The 15,546-nt window shown below is 39.9% G+C and overlaps 1 protein-coding gene across 1 annotated transcript in view; it reads left to right on the plus strand.

Annotated features, from left to right (window-relative positions):
- The window catches only part of ctdp1 (CTD (carboxy-terminal domain, RNA polymerase II, polypeptide A) phosphatase, subunit 1), an 86,324-nt gene extending 77,359 nt beyond the window's left edge, over positions 1–8,965 (plus strand). The window contains exon 13 of the mRNA XM_042506262.1: positions 8,162–8,965. Coding sequence (XP_042362196.1) covers positions 8,162–8,333 — 172 coding nt within the window. The 3' untranslated portion in view covers positions 8,334–8,965. The remainder of the gene's footprint in view (positions 1–8,161) is intronic.
- The last annotated feature ends 6,581 nt before the right edge of the window (positions 8,966–15,546 follow it).

Genomic DNA, 15,546 nt, shown 5'->3' on the forward strand with positions numbered 1-15,546 from the left:
TCTACATTTATTTTAGAAGTGGTTATTTCAAAACTGCTGCATGTTTTTCTGTGATACTGCAAGTATCCAACCCAAGTATTATTTTCCAATTTCCAGTTATTATGTCTTGGCCACAACACAGGCAAAACCCAAGTCTTTAGTTACTGTACACACAACGACTGGTTAAAGTCTTGGGAGCAGTGAATCTCGTATGTATGACAGTCATATTACACTACTCACTACGCACTATAACACAAAATGTGCAAAGAAACATAAAGCTATTTGTAGTCTATAAAGTTTCCACCATTGAATGTAATACAAGCCACATGGGACGCATTTCAAAATGAAAACTCTGTGCTGCAAATTCATGGCAATTTAAAAATAAATTTGTTTTTCAGAAAGAACTCATTCACAAGTCACTTGCGGTCTATTCAAAACCCGCAACCCACTGAGAACTACTGCCATAGAATGTCCAATGCTTCCCGCACATTTAATCATCCTGCCTAAAATCTTTGTCACCATGTGTTTTTCACAGGTCAGCCTTAAAAGCATGTGGCCTCAAATAACACAGTAGTCATTGTGAGTGCTTGTTGTTGCTCTGTCATGCATTTTTGTTTTTATTTCCTTGCAACACTTTTGAAAGTCAACTTGTTTTTGAAGCGTCGCTGTAAAAACCTGACACGTCCCTTATAAAACCCCCACAATAGCACTTGTCCTTTTCTCCTGCTGTTTGTCAGTTTTCATTGTAAGATAATAAAATGAGGAGCAGGGGAAGATAATGTCTGTATAAAAACAATCATTTAACTGCTCTGCTTATCAGTTCTCTGCATATGGGGCTGTTTAAAGCATCAGGTTCCGGAGTTTATATATCTAACCATCTATCTACATTTGACACGTCTGCTGTGAATGATATGGGATTATGGGAAGAGAGGGAGTGATGATACGGGAAAGAGGTGACCTGCTTGGTTGAATGTTATCCTTTCTGTCCTTGTTAGACTATTTTTTATGCCTCTAAGCCAGTAATAGCTGTGGCCGGAAACATGTTTTCAGATTTTCTATCCATCCTTACAATTGTAATGAACACAATACCTCAAAAATACCTTTAGGGAAACTCCTCAAATTTGACACAAACATCCGATTGGACTCAAGGATGAACTGATTAGATTTTTGTTGTCAAATGAACTTGTCCTTCTCATTCTCTAGAAAGAGATATTTCATGAACACTCACAGAATTTCTTCAAATGTGACACAAATGTCCATTTGGATTCAATGATAAATTGATTAGACTTTGCTTCTCAAAGGTCAATGTCACTGTGGCTTTGTCTGTCTCATTCTCGAGAATGTGATATCCCAAGAACACCCTGAAGGAATTTCTTCAAATGTGGCACAAACGTCCACTTGGACTCAACAATGAATTCATTAGACTTTTGTTGTCAAAGGACAAGGTAACTGTGACCTTGCTTTTGTCTGATTCCCGTGAACACAATATCTCAAAAAAGTCTGCAGGGAATTTCTTAAGATTTGATGCAAACATCCCCCTGGACTCATGGATGAACTTTTGGTTGTCATAGGTCAAAAGTCAAGGTACCTTTGACCTTAAAAAGTGTTTTTAGCTTAGATTTAGTTTGGTTATTTTGACAAAATTTCTCACCTATGTCTAATAGGACAAAAATATAATATATACAATAAGATAAGATAATGTACACTGAATTGGTGACACTAATTGTGTGTCCACCTCAAAACTGTTTTGATTGTAGAGATCTTCTGTGCTGCCAGGGGGAAGATGTGTGTGAAGCTTCTATGATTTTGAATTTTCAACTTCCTTCCAGTAACATCCGTAGCATCTTTGAAGCGTCGCCTTCTGTCACATCAGTCTGGACAGACATTTATGTAAACTGTAACTGAACCTTGCCTGGTTTGCAGAGGCAAACAACTGCGAGGCAATTTTTCTAGTTTTTGCAATAACTCTCAACCAGTAGAGATTGGGCCCAAGACTCCTTTCAGGTTTACTAATATAGAGACAGCAGCCCCTATTGTACATATTTGACCCATATGGATGGAAAAAATAACAAGTTTGGAAGGATATTACAATCCAATCAGTCATGGTCAGTTATTCAGGACTGTATTTAAGCAATACCTCTTGGGATGAGGTCTGTGGATGTTGACTTCCCTACACTGGAGGAAACTTTGAAAGAAGCCGAAAAGATTTCCTAAAAGTTTAGTTCATTATTTAGTTCATTAACTCCCTCGTCTGTGCTCTGTTTCTTACTTTTTCGAACTTTATTTCCTTCATTTGCCTCTTTCCCTTCAACCCCTCTTTCCTTCTTGCTGTAAGCAGAGTTGTCAGAAGCGTTTGAAGTCTTGCTTTTTTTCCAGGGCTTCCTCCTCTCCTCATTTTTCTCTGCCTCCACCCTAACAGCCCTAAATCGAGACGCCCTGGGTAGCCTTGGACTTCAGTGAGAGCTTGTGACTTTATCAGCAGCGATGGTTACTCAGCATCACAAGATTAAACTGTAGTCCGGGCGAATCTGTGAAGTCCTTCCCCAACTTCGCCCTTCTGACTGCTCCCCTGGGTGGCGTTAGAGCTGCCTGGGCTTAAACACACAAACTCATAAAAATGTATCTTGACTCGGGGCAGATGCTGTACTTATATGAGTCGTTTTATATCACTTATGTATCTCTAATGATGTGTTGAGGCAGCTGTAGCTGCAGGCTGTTTGTTCTCCAGCACTCTGTAGCATGTCCTCTTGACACCTCCTAATGCAATCACACTCCCATTGCACATAGAGATAACAACATCTCAAAGAAATGTTCCTTACATCCGTGTCTATGAAAACAGACATGTTATTGCCTTTTCGCACCCTCACAGCTGACATTAGTGGTATTTTGTGAGAAACAGAATTTCACTCCATGCATTAGTTTAATTCAGGAAACCATCTGGAGAGAGTTTGAAATGTGGGATTTCACCAATAAATCAGCAGATTTGGTCCCGCTTTTCACCCAAAAAGAGGTCCTAATAGTTGCATGAATAAGTAGAAGTCAAACTGATGATGACGACCTGACAGGTTCGGGCCCGCCTCGACTCGTGTCCTCTGCAGCAGCTTGATTTACAGTGCTATCTCAAGGCTGAGGGCCAGCTTCTCTCTCGGCTAAATTCGTTTCACTGTCAATATTTTCCATTTTAACCTCACTTATGAAACTTTTACCAAGTCATAAAAAAATACATTGTTAGAAACTTTTTCTGCTAAATTTGTGATGGAAGATTCCCCTTAACTGCCCAATAAGAGATCCGGTAAGGAGACCATGGAAGTGAATTGTCCAATTGCACTCACCCTGTGCCAGATACATGAGAGAAAGTAATGGGGAGACTCTCAATTACAGAGGAACCCTGCTTCTCTCAAGCTGGTGAACCCTCTCACTTTCATCTCTCCAGAATTGGTGTGCGACTCCCCTTTGGTATTTGGCTGAGCCCTCGACTTCTCCAGGGGAGCCACTATAAACAATAGGACTGCTCTCTTCTTAGAGGAAGCTGAGAATTGGACTGTACTGAGAGCTTTTAAAAGAAAATTGGTGAAACCCTTTAGGCCTTTAGTAAGGCGAAGTGGTAATGACTACTTTTGAGTTCAGATGCAGCAAGAATTATGTTTATATTGTGTTAAAATTCTGGAAATTACCTCAATGAAAGTAGAAAACAATGTTAATGTATAATGTTTTTTTTAAAGCTTGATTTTGAAAAGCACTTTAGGTATGCTGAGCGATACAAGTTTGTGTAATATTAGAGCGCGCCTCAAGGGTTAAAATGCAATTACAAAATGTCATTTGTAAAAATTAAGTCGAGACAAAACCATTTGTTATTGAAGACTCTATCTTATCTGTGTTTGTGAAGAACAAAACTCTGAAAATGTAAATAAAGCTGTTGACTGCAGGAGGCTCCCTTTGGTAGCAGTGCAGTTTAACAGCATGCACAACCAGCGCAGATCTAATAAAAGTGGATTACAACTGAGGCCCGTTTTGTAGCTGACATGAGTGAGTGTGGTGGGAGTGTCTGCAGCCTGTGTGTCTGTGGGTGGTTGGATTAATAGACGAGGATTTAGATTGGATGTAATGATGCGAGGCAGAAAGCAATGGAGGACCTCATCCCCACCAACCCCCGCTGTTTCAACTGTTAATATTTGGAAACGGAAGAGGGATGGTGGAGCTTGAACTCATCCACTGCAGTCACTCCAGTGTTTTCACCAACCAGCCCAGGTAGCAGGGGCAGTGTCACTGATTGCCATATATTAGATATTGCCTTATTTTCTCTTATTTTTGCCAAGTAAATAATAATTAATCACTCATTTTACCCTCTCAAGCATTACCCTTCTGACCAGAGACTCGATCTTGCCGCTCTGAAAATGAAAACTTCTTGTCAGTTTGGCGGATCAGAGCTGTGCTGATGTAACACACACACACACACACGCACACACACACAGAACTCTTTACCGCCCACACACACCACACAATCTCCAGGGGTCCACTGTAGCTGTCATGTCACCGAGCCTCTCTGCTGATATTAGCCGACATCTGACCTTTAATGAACACACAAGCAGAGCACCGCTGTTGTGGGAGGTTAGCGAGGCTGTCTGAAAGCGTTGTGGTCTAATGAGAGGGGCCCTCTAAGCTAAGCCGGCATCAGTCCTCCACAATCACCATAGAAAACCACTACACACCTCATTAGCATCATGCTAATGAGGCACTCTGCAGATGGAGTGCAGCGGGGGAGAGGAGTGGCATGTTTACGGCCGTATCATACAATTCTTTAGCCGCTTAGGAATGTGCGCCTTTTTTTCTTTTTTCCATTATGGATTCCTCTTAAAGTCTTTTGAGTGCAAAAAGCAAGATTCATTCCATTTGCTCCTGGCCTTAAAATGTGTTTCTATAATACAATAAAAGTTGTGTTTTAGTCACCGTAGGGGATGGACACTCACTCTGCCTTTCTGGTATGGGCTAAAATGTATTTAAATACTAAAAGCCGGAACCAAATGCTTGGCCGTTTCTGATCAAAATCTGAATTTTGCCCATTTTAGAATTTTGTATTCTAAAATTGTCTTAAGATTGATACCAAGTCATCAAGTCATGCTACCTTCATGTGCTCCTTGGAAATATTGTATTTACCATATTTACAAGCTAAGAGCACATGAATGGCCCTCTAAAGTCATAATTATGAGTGGGTAATTTTTGATGATGCCTGAGTTGCTGAGTTGTAATGTTCGTGGGATGTGTCAGGGCAGTGGAAAGCATGGAAACAGTGTCAACAATTGACGGTTAAAACGCATTGTAGGATATGCACCCATTAGCTGTAGCAAGCAAGCAAACTTTTAACTATATAGCACGTGTTCATTCCTCGATTTTTTTAACTATATTCCTTTAGTCCGTAAAGGTCCGCTGATTATAAGAACCAGAGGGGTTTTTCATAAAAATGAATCCAAGTTGTGAATATTGTCATGTTTAGTCAATTGCTCACTTTAACTTCGTCAAAGAGAGCATTTCAATTGACATGAACAATCTTTTCTGTCTTCTTGCAGTGTTATTGGGTGTGCTTGTTTTTTTCCTCACTGGCTACAAATTAAAAAGCATCCCCACCTTTCTGTGTTGAGTTTTCACCCTTTTCTCACTCATTTCTTCTTGCAGCTGTAAACTTTCTTCAGAAAAAGCTTACTATTCCATTTTTTAGAGCATTCCATTCATATTCTTCAAACTAACACATTGTGTTTAGATGTGTATCAGAAATCAGGTATTGTACTACCACTAGCATTGAAAAAATACTCCAAATGCAGCAGGCTTTACAATCTGAGTTGTATGTGGTCTCATTAATTTACAATGGCTTTTGTATTGGAAGATTGTATTTGTTTCTGTAATTATGCTAATTTAATTGGACACACAGCATTTTCACTTTGATTTTAATGTGACCATCTCCGGCAGTTTGGGGCTCATTTACACTTACATTTTACAAGATTTCTTCTCTCAAAATTCCCTTTCTTTCCCCTGCCGTCTTACCTCGTCCCCTTTCATCCACATCTCCTCCATCTCCATATCCCTAGTCTCCTGATTGCTCCGAATCCCTCATCACCACAACACTGTTTTGTTTTTTAACTTTGGAGGGCCTTTACATCTCCAAACAGCTCCTCTCAGTTGGGGGGAGAAGAGCTGCGCAGTGGATACAATCTGTATGGAGAACAGGCCCTTTGTTAATTGGATAGTGTGATTCTCAAGGGGGCATGCAGTGCTGAACACACAGTACAGCAACTTCTTCCCTTTCTTTTTATAGTTTTATTTATTGTAACCGTGGAGTATATTGTATTGCTTTCCGATCCCTTTGAAACAACTGGTTTTTAAGTCTTTTTGTCATTCAGTATCAAACTCCCAATTTATTAAGTACATCCCGGGAGCTCAGTTTTTGCTGTTAGCTGTAAAAAGAATAAATGCATAAAATAAAGAAAATCCACTTTTAGCATTTAATTGATATGCATGGGTAATGATGAGGCCTTTACAAACTGCTAAAACAAGGCCATTTTCTTGCATTGCATTCATACATAAACTGATTTTGGTAGGTGAATTAGAAAAGCTTCCAAAATTTCCAAAACAGCCATCATAGAATCAAGAAGCTAACTACATAGAGATCTACCTCAGGGCCAATTTGCCAGCTAATAAAGCCAGCTGATTTTTTTTTAGCAATGTTCAAAATCAGTTAAATGTGTCCTGTTGTGCTCTGTTACTTACTCTGTTTTTAGAAGGGTGCTTATTTACTTTCACACTTAGATAGGAAGAATGATACCACTTTTATGCCTGCGTGCTGTATATAGCTAAAGCCAGCAACCTGCTAGGTTAGCTTAGCACAAAAAGTCGAAATAGGGCAAAACAGCTAGCCTGGCTCTGTCTAAACCTGATAAAATATACCCACCAGCAGCTCTAAAGCTAACATTTTGTATTGATTAAAAAAGCAAGATATAACACATTCGAGGTGTTTGGTGGTAGAATCATGGATGTGTTAAGAAAGTCTGGATACAACAGGGCCCCGTCCATTCCTAGGAGAGCTGGTCATTGGGGCATGAAGCAAAAAAAAAAAAAAGCTCTTCTTCATTTCACGGGGGTTTTGGTGCTCACAAAAAATTATCTACTAAGAAAGAAAAAGTCTTTCTGGGCCCGTGTGCATCACGTGATGGAGCTGGACGGTGTAATTTCACTTATGGCCAAAATTTGCAGATTGCAGAGTCTGGCACATTTCCTGGGGGTTTGGGTGTAATGGACACAGCCAATGTGACATCATTGATATTTTGTGGACTCCAGTTTTTGGTATCTTGGCCATCCTCATCTTGGATATTAAGAGCCAGAAAATACCAAATTTAGAAAAGAGGATGGCGATAATGCTCACCTTAGCTGCTAGCTTGGTTTGTTCATGTACAGCTATGGTTAACCACAATAATGCTTTTGCTTTTTTTTTTCCTCACAAAAAAATGGTTTTAAACCATTAAAACAAAATGTATTTACCAGACAAATTGAATATCAGGCTCCTTAGAGGGCTTTTAGTACAACCAAATACTGAACAAGACTTTTTAAGGTGACCAAAACAAAACAATTAACTTAATTGACCTGAAATCCCACTGAAATAGTGACAGCTACAGTGGTAATGAAAGTCTAAATTAGCTAAGGAGTCCAAACCGCTTTTTGTACCAGTCTGTAAACAAGTTTATTTCTACTGTAAAGCTGGCCATTTAAACATGGATGTCTTTGGGGATTAAATTGTACTTGGAGCCAGCCTCTAGTGGCCATTTGAGGAACTGCAGTTTTTGGCACTTCTGCGTTGGATTCATTTTTTTAACCCTGGAAGTTCCTGCTTAGGTTTTCAGTTAGTGTATTTATCTAATGTGGAGCTATTTGTTTAAGTTTCAGTGCAAGTAAATAATTGTAGTTGATTGTTTGGGAATTATCCTCAAATTTGACTTATTTGAATATTTTTCTCTGTTTTGTATTTTTGCTAACTTTTAACAAAGAAAAAAAAACCCATGCAGCAGTTTGGCACCAGTTTTAAATAAGTCCTTCACATTTCCAATGTAAATCCTCTTTTAGGGTACCAGTAGAGCAGAATCCCAAAAGCTTAAGATATGCAGTTCTCTTTTTAAATTATCTTTTGCTCTCTCTGAAGGGGCCACAAACGTAAGCACGATGAAGCCAAGGAGGAGGAGGGCGAGAACAAGGAGGAGGAGGAATCTGCTGACGAGTCTTCGAAAGACTCTAATGAAGAAGAAGGAGGCAGCAGCTCGGAGGCGGACGAGATGGCCGCAGCCTTGGAGGCAGAGCTTAATGACTTCATGTGACATGGCGAATGAAGGAAGTCAGTCACGGAAAAGGACAACAACAACAACAAAAATCAGCCCAGTCGCCCCTAAAAGTGGTACCTAAAAATCCTATTTTTCTGCTTTGGAATCGGTGTGTCCTTAGGATGTATGAGCCATGAATGTGCTGTTCTAAATATGAATGTCCTGTACAGAAATGACGTGTTGCTGTGTAAATAAAGGCTTAGGTTGTTTTTTTTTGTAGCATTGATATATGGCCTTTTTGGCATAAAACATTTGATGTTAACATTTTATTGTAAGATAACAAACTGTAGGAGACATAAAATTTGATACTTTTTTGTTTTACTTTTTTCTATTCCAATTTTTATATTGATGAGAAAAAAGCTCATTGAAATTATAAAGCGTACATTTTTGCCGGTCGTACATGCCAAAGAGTTTGGAATAGGTTTGCCAAGGCGTGCAGCTAAATGTTTTACTCTGGACTTCCACTTTTACTTTTGTTTTGGCCTCCTCAACAGTTTGTTTGGGTCATAAATGCAACCAGCAGATCTAGACATTTGAATGTGTTTTTTCTTGAGTCATTTCTTCCTCGTTAAGGTGTTTGTACATTTAATAACATAATGGTAATATCAGCTTCTCAGTTGTTGTGATAACCAGCCCCTTGGTGCTCTTTTACCGTGAATCGGATCCAACATAACTCCCAGTTTATGTCCATTTTCATGTAAATGTGTGCTCACTTTTCCCTTGTCAACCCACTCCTACTGTCAGTGTTGTACAGTTCAGAAGGATAGACACCATCTTCCTATACACTGGAGCTTATACCTTGTGAAGTCCCGTTGCCTGGAAGGGTAAGTTCACTCAAATTACAAAACATATTTTCTCACTTGCCTTTAGTGTCATGCGGCTATGCCCGTAGTTTTTTGGGGGGGGGGGGTTTGCCAGGATTTTGAGGTCTAAATCTCTGAAGCTTCTTCCTTCATTCTAGTGCAATGACACTGTAACCAGAGGTTAATATGGTAGAGAAAAAAAAATGAATCGAGAAATATTTTAAACTACAGCAAAACTAACAGATTGGATTTTCTCTAAATGTGTGTGTGTGTGTGTGTGTGTGTGTTTCCTTTCTAGATTGGGATGTTTTTGCAGTTCCATGACACAGTGCAGGCAGAGCTCCATGAGTTGTTTTTTTCCTCAGCAGCAGTTTGCACCGTTCAGAGTTGATCAGATCAGATCAGTGGATTAGTGGAGGAGCTTCTGTAGAGGCAAGTGAAAGTAAACTTTTAGACCCCGCAGAATGAACAATTGAATTTTACTTTTACTGTGCCTGTTGTTCCGCTGCTCCATCTATGCCCAAAGTACACTCTGCGCTCCAAGAGTGTGGTGCAATGAATAACCAAACGGCATATATTTCAGTATAGTGCTTAGGATTTGTTCTGACCTGAATAAATAAATAGCGCTCGTAAGGAAGAGTCCAGCTCCAAATAGAAAAAAATATTAATTATATTTATAAATGCAGCCATTTACCACCATCTCAAGCTACTAAAAACTGTAATTATAATTATAATTATATACTGTAATAGTTGTCATTAGGCCCTGATCAGACAGTGTTTTTAGCAGCCTGGGTCGACTTTTTATAATTGCTTTCATTGAGTGTAGTGTTAAATGTTGTAAATTAAAAAAAACATTTAGAAATTGAACGTCATTTTTCCTATTTTCCAATCTGATGAAGATGGAGGCAGGCCCTCTGTGGTGGTGATATCAAGTAGTAGTGTACATTATTTTTGTTAAGGCCCTGACACACCAAGTAAATGGTCGACCATTGGTAAATCAAAACAAACTTGTTCTATAAAGTAAGGTTGTTTTTCTTAAGACATTAAGATCTTCAGCAGAAAGGTTTCCTAAAGGTTTGTGTTGTTCACTGGCGCACAGTAAATATGCTTTGTTCTGTCAACATTGGATTGTGCTGTTAATGTGCTAACTGGGTAACTAGCATTATGATAGGTTCCCTTTTTTAATGACAATTACAGGCTACTGCCATCTGCTGGTGTGGGGTGTTTTTTCCTTTCAACCAGGTGCAGAACATACTAGCTGGAGTGCGACAAGTTATGGCGTGATCATGTGCAACCGATAACTAGTCAGCTTTCATAGCCACTAGTCCTTCCATGTCGATTCGGTGGGTCTGGGCCTTCAAGCTATTGTCGGCTCACTATAAATGTCTACGCAGGCAACTTACGAGGTATTTCTGAACAAACTGGAGCTTTAATTACTTTCTAGCATTTTACCAACCGAAATTAGGCCCAGCTGTTGACAGCAGATGTCAGACTGTCCCTGTCTCATCCTAAAATCAGCCTAAATCTACCACCATCCAGGCCAAGCTCCTGGACCAGCTGGTGGTCCTTGCTGTGATCTCTCCTCTTTCCCTGTCACCAGCGGACTATTCAGGAGCAGCCTGTTACCCTCAGTTAGAGCCAGGTTCCCTCCACCTGTCTGTTTTTATGCAGATTTTGAGCTACAGATCTGTCAGTTTACTTCACAGCAGCCAAATAGCGGTTTAGCTAAGGACATTTGATTCTGTGGTTGCCTAGCAACAATTAAAAGACGCAGCAAGCTGTAAAGCGCTCTCTTTGATCGGGGCCTTACATTTCCTTCAAAACATATTTTCTGTTGGAAATTATTTATATATAAACATAATTTCTAGCAGACGAGGTTGGAATGTCAGATGTATAATCCAGACGCTTTAGTGGGCGTTTAGACTAAAAACAGCCCTGTGTTCATAAAAAAAAAAAAAAATGCAAGGTGCTGCTGAGTTTTACTGCTCTGAGAAAGTTATTACACATTCTGACAATGCTCCCAGCATTAAAGAGTCACATTTAAAAAATCTGATCAAGTGTAACATCTGTCTCTTGAGTTATTGTCCCTGTTAATCAGGGTCATTCACAATAAACTGTTTTTTTAATAGGAGTGATACATAAGCAGAGATTTGTGTGAAAACCTTTGAAAACAATGATTATCCAGACTAACAGGGACACTGATTCTGGAGAGAGTGTTGTAGAGAGTAGTACCAAGGTGGCAGCATGACAAAAATATCTGCATGCTACAGTAGATATACTTGATGCAAGTGAGAAAATGTGTTTTGGGTAATTTGGATGAAAAGACCCTTTAAACCTGCAAGATGATGATGAACACAGTTTAAAAATTTCCAAATTACTTTTGAATGACCCTTTATGATTTTTTTTTTCTGTCTGTGCAAAGAATGATAACCTTAAAGTGACAGTGAGAACAGGACTCACCAGCATCTCGCCCATTTGGGCTGTTCGGTAAATATGATCTGTGAGTGCACTTTACTAACATCACACATTTCTGTGGGTTGAAGATTTAATGCTTCCATCTTCACTGTCATTTGAATCACCATGTACAACCCAATGACCGGGAGAAATGTTGGCATAGTACATCTCTGCAAACCATGGATATGTCACATTTGTACATTACCGTGTCACTCATATGTTGACACTTTATGTTTTATCAATGCTGGGGTTAATGGGTAGTGGATAGTTAAGTTTAGGCCACGAGAACAGCCCTAGTAAAAACAGAAAAGTCTTTCCTTTGCATTTTTAAAAAAATTGCATTCATATGATAACATTGTGAGAACGATCCTTGTGTACACAGATTCGCAAACAACCAAAAACGCTGTAGTATGCATGCCAGGCCAGTAGTTTGCAGGGTAACTTTGTAATGACACACCATAGAACATTGCCAGTTTACACAGCGAAAAAAGGTGTTTCATTTTCAAAAGTTTGCATGTAAGGCCTCCAAAAAAATGTTGTTTTGTGAACGAAAGGCCAGACCACAACACAAGGTTAACGTTTCATGCAAGAACCGTTGACTTAATCACAATGCCACAATCTCAGCAGGAAACACTGCGATGTTTTGATGAAAACAAAACAACTTATTCTGTTGTTTGTTGGTCATAAACAGTGGTCTGCACCTTGGCAAGTGTTTCTACTACGTGTCACCAAGCCCACAGGAACAGCACCAGGCTTTAAAGCCAATTTTTGAAGTGGCCAAACTGTGGAATTACAACTTACAACTTTGACTTACAGACAGAGACGTCTTTAAATCAGCGGATACAGTTTTTGAGTGCAAAACACCAGAATAATGACTAGTTTCACTATCAGGATTTTATCTGATTGGTCTGATGACATTTGGAAAGTCTAGAAGAGTCACAAGATTAAATCATTTTGTATCGATCCAAGTTCGCAGAGTGCTAAACCAGAAGTAGACAGATCTGCCGGCAGAATCTGTTGTAGTCAATATATCAGTCAATATTTACTAGTGGCCACTCTGGGTATTGCAACGAAAAAATTTCCTGCTGCCCAAAGCAATTTCCCCATAGGTTGACATTATAAAAGAGACATCTGTAAAACTGTTGACAGGATACCTTGAACTGCAAACAAGGTTAATTATGAATCTTTTAGTTCTGAATTTTGGTCCACAGAGGTTTTTAATTTGTAAAATTTCTGCTTGACCTGGGAAAAGTAATTTAAAAGTCCATGATGTCACTACAATGTCAAATTTATGAGCGGAGCGGGAACTCTTTTGGCATATGCGCCAGGCGAGCAACTCCATTAGAATGAATAGGTGCCATCTTTGGTTCCGTATTTCAACATTTTTTAAATTCATCATAATGTTATACTGTGGAAATAGAGCTTTTTTGGCTTCATGTACCACATGAGCAATACATAGAAATGAACAGGACCCCACCTTGAATGCTGTATCTAGGTCTGTGATTACATCCATGGATGTCACGCCATCCCCTCCACCTCCTGATGAGTCAGCTCATAAACTTCCATCAATATAGAAACATTGATATGACACATGAAATGTACAAATGTTCTGTATCCGTGGTTCGTAGAAGTGTACTAAGGTTCCTTAGATTTACCATAAATGTCTGGCATCTAACTCGAGCCAAATCTACAGCACTGACGCAGTTATTTTCTTATTGTTAAAAGTTCTATAGTGACAGATCTTCCTTCTAATGCTAATTACTGTCCTAAGGCAGGAGAGCAGATGTCTGTTTGAATCTCTTCCCAGTGTATTTCTCCTCACCTTCACCTACTACACCCAACATTTTCCTTTACAGTGGCAGTCATTTCATTTTGTTGTGTTTGTGGTGCTTTTAACATGACTTTCAATCAAACTGACATGTAAAGTATTTGTAAAGACTATTTCCTACTTGACCCTGAGAGAAAAGATACTTTCATCGAATAAAAATGTTTCTAAGTAACAACTAAGTTTAGTGTTGTTCTGTGCCAACCGATTCTCATCTCAGGTCATCATATATTGCCGCTTTGCAGTGGTCTTCTGCGTTTACGTATTACGTTCTAGGTATCCTTCTGCGTCTGCTGATTACGTTCCAGAATGCTGCTACCGTGATGTCTACACAGGGACATGGTCTGATTACGCTGCACATGTTGTTCAGTCAACAAAAGCACACGGTCACTAACACTGAGATGTCAACAAACACAAATGCTGGCACAGATGGTTAGGATTAAGGGAAGGGAGGCACATGGTAATGTGTAGGGAAAAAAAGCACATTTAGAGGGAAGGTGAACACTGGACTCATGCATGAAAGTCTGGGGTACCATCCTTCGCCCCTCCCATCCGCCCTATATTCCGCCAGGTCCATCAGCGTTGCGTTACGGCCACCGCACTGCCTCCGCTGATTGTGGACATTCTAGATAGTACTAATGAGTCCACCGGGCGTGTCTCAGAGCGTCTCAGGGGGCAGGGTCCTGAATCCAGCACCCTGCTCTGCTATGTGGAAAATATGCACGGAGTCTTTTTACTGGAGAAGGACAGCAGCCGTCTCAGAGCAGATCATACCAGGCAGGAAGTCAAGCAGCAATACAGCTGGCCAGTTTTCAAAATAAAACAGCTTGCACGGACTAAGAATCAAGTTTCTCTTAACTAAAAAGTTATTACAACGTTACATCTCCCTCCACCAGCCTGTCCAGTGCTCCTCCTAACTGACACTGTACATGAAACAGACAGAAAGTAGCCATCCTGCCGTGTGTCATGTGGACGTGAAAGGTGGCTTTTGGCGTTGGGATCTTACGCCGAAAGATCCGATTAAGGCATTGGTCTTTACAACTTCAGTACGAGACTGTTTGTGCATCCTTAAGAAAATGACATGCATGCAATATTTCCCTGAATCATACTCAACATAAAGTCCATTAGCCTTTTGCAGCCTCGTCTTTGTTGGGTTTTAAATATTAGGATCATAATGCACACGGCACTATGAGACTCCCACCAGACATGCTACTGCGTTAATGGGCTCTGTGTCACCGCAGCCATTAGGCCTCATTCCATCTTGCCGCTTGGTTTGATACATGTGGACCAAATGTGTTGCATCCTGTGAATAACCTTTTTTTCCCCTTGTTATTACACAAAGGAAAGCAGCCTCATTATTTGAGTGTACAGACAGCACAAGCTATCAGTTTGCAATTTTAGATCCTGAATGGAAAAAAATAATCTCTGCAGGGTAAAAGCACAGCATTTCTTTCTCAGCTGTCTCTTAATCAAAAGCACAATAGAACACTGGATTCAAAATTAGGTGTAAAAAACAAATATACCCATTTTATTGGTGTCATTTTTGGGAAAAATCATCTTGGCATTCAGTCTGCAGGTGAGATGTTGATTACAAAGGAAGCGGCGGGATAAATGACGGTCATAAAGTATTTTAAAAGCATGATTGTTCTGATGCTCGGCACACGTTTTTCCCGTAACGCCTGTTGACCCGCTGCCTTAAAAGCCAAAGCAAACAAGCAATAAATGGAGTAGTTTATCCTGTGATGAAGTCTTTTCCTCCAGGGTGAATGTTTCTCAGAACCACAGCGGTCAGTAATGATTTTAGCTCACATTTGAATTTAAATTACCTTCAATTCTGTAGCTGTGTTTTGGTTATTTAGGATCCACAAAGGTGATTGTACATAGACCAGAGGGTGCTACAACCTCCAATCTGCACGAAGTGAAGCAGTCTACAAAACTGATTTACAACGGAGGCGTGTGGTTTATGACGGAAAACAAATTGTTCAATTAAAAAGACAACAACCCATAAACTCAAAATGATGTTATTTTTGTCCAGCCTGGTCTCAGGCTGGGTGAACCTGCCATAATAGCCAAGCAAAGATTTTTATGCAGCAAATGCGGCACAATGGGAATAAATCATGGCTAAACA

The sequence above is a fragment of the Plectropomus leopardus genome, chromosome 18 (assembly GCF_008729295.1).
Source record: "Plectropomus leopardus isolate mb chromosome 18, YSFRI_Pleo_2.0, whole genome shotgun sequence".
Lineage (NCBI taxonomy): Eukaryota > Metazoa > Chordata > Actinopteri > Perciformes > Serranidae > Plectropomus > Plectropomus leopardus.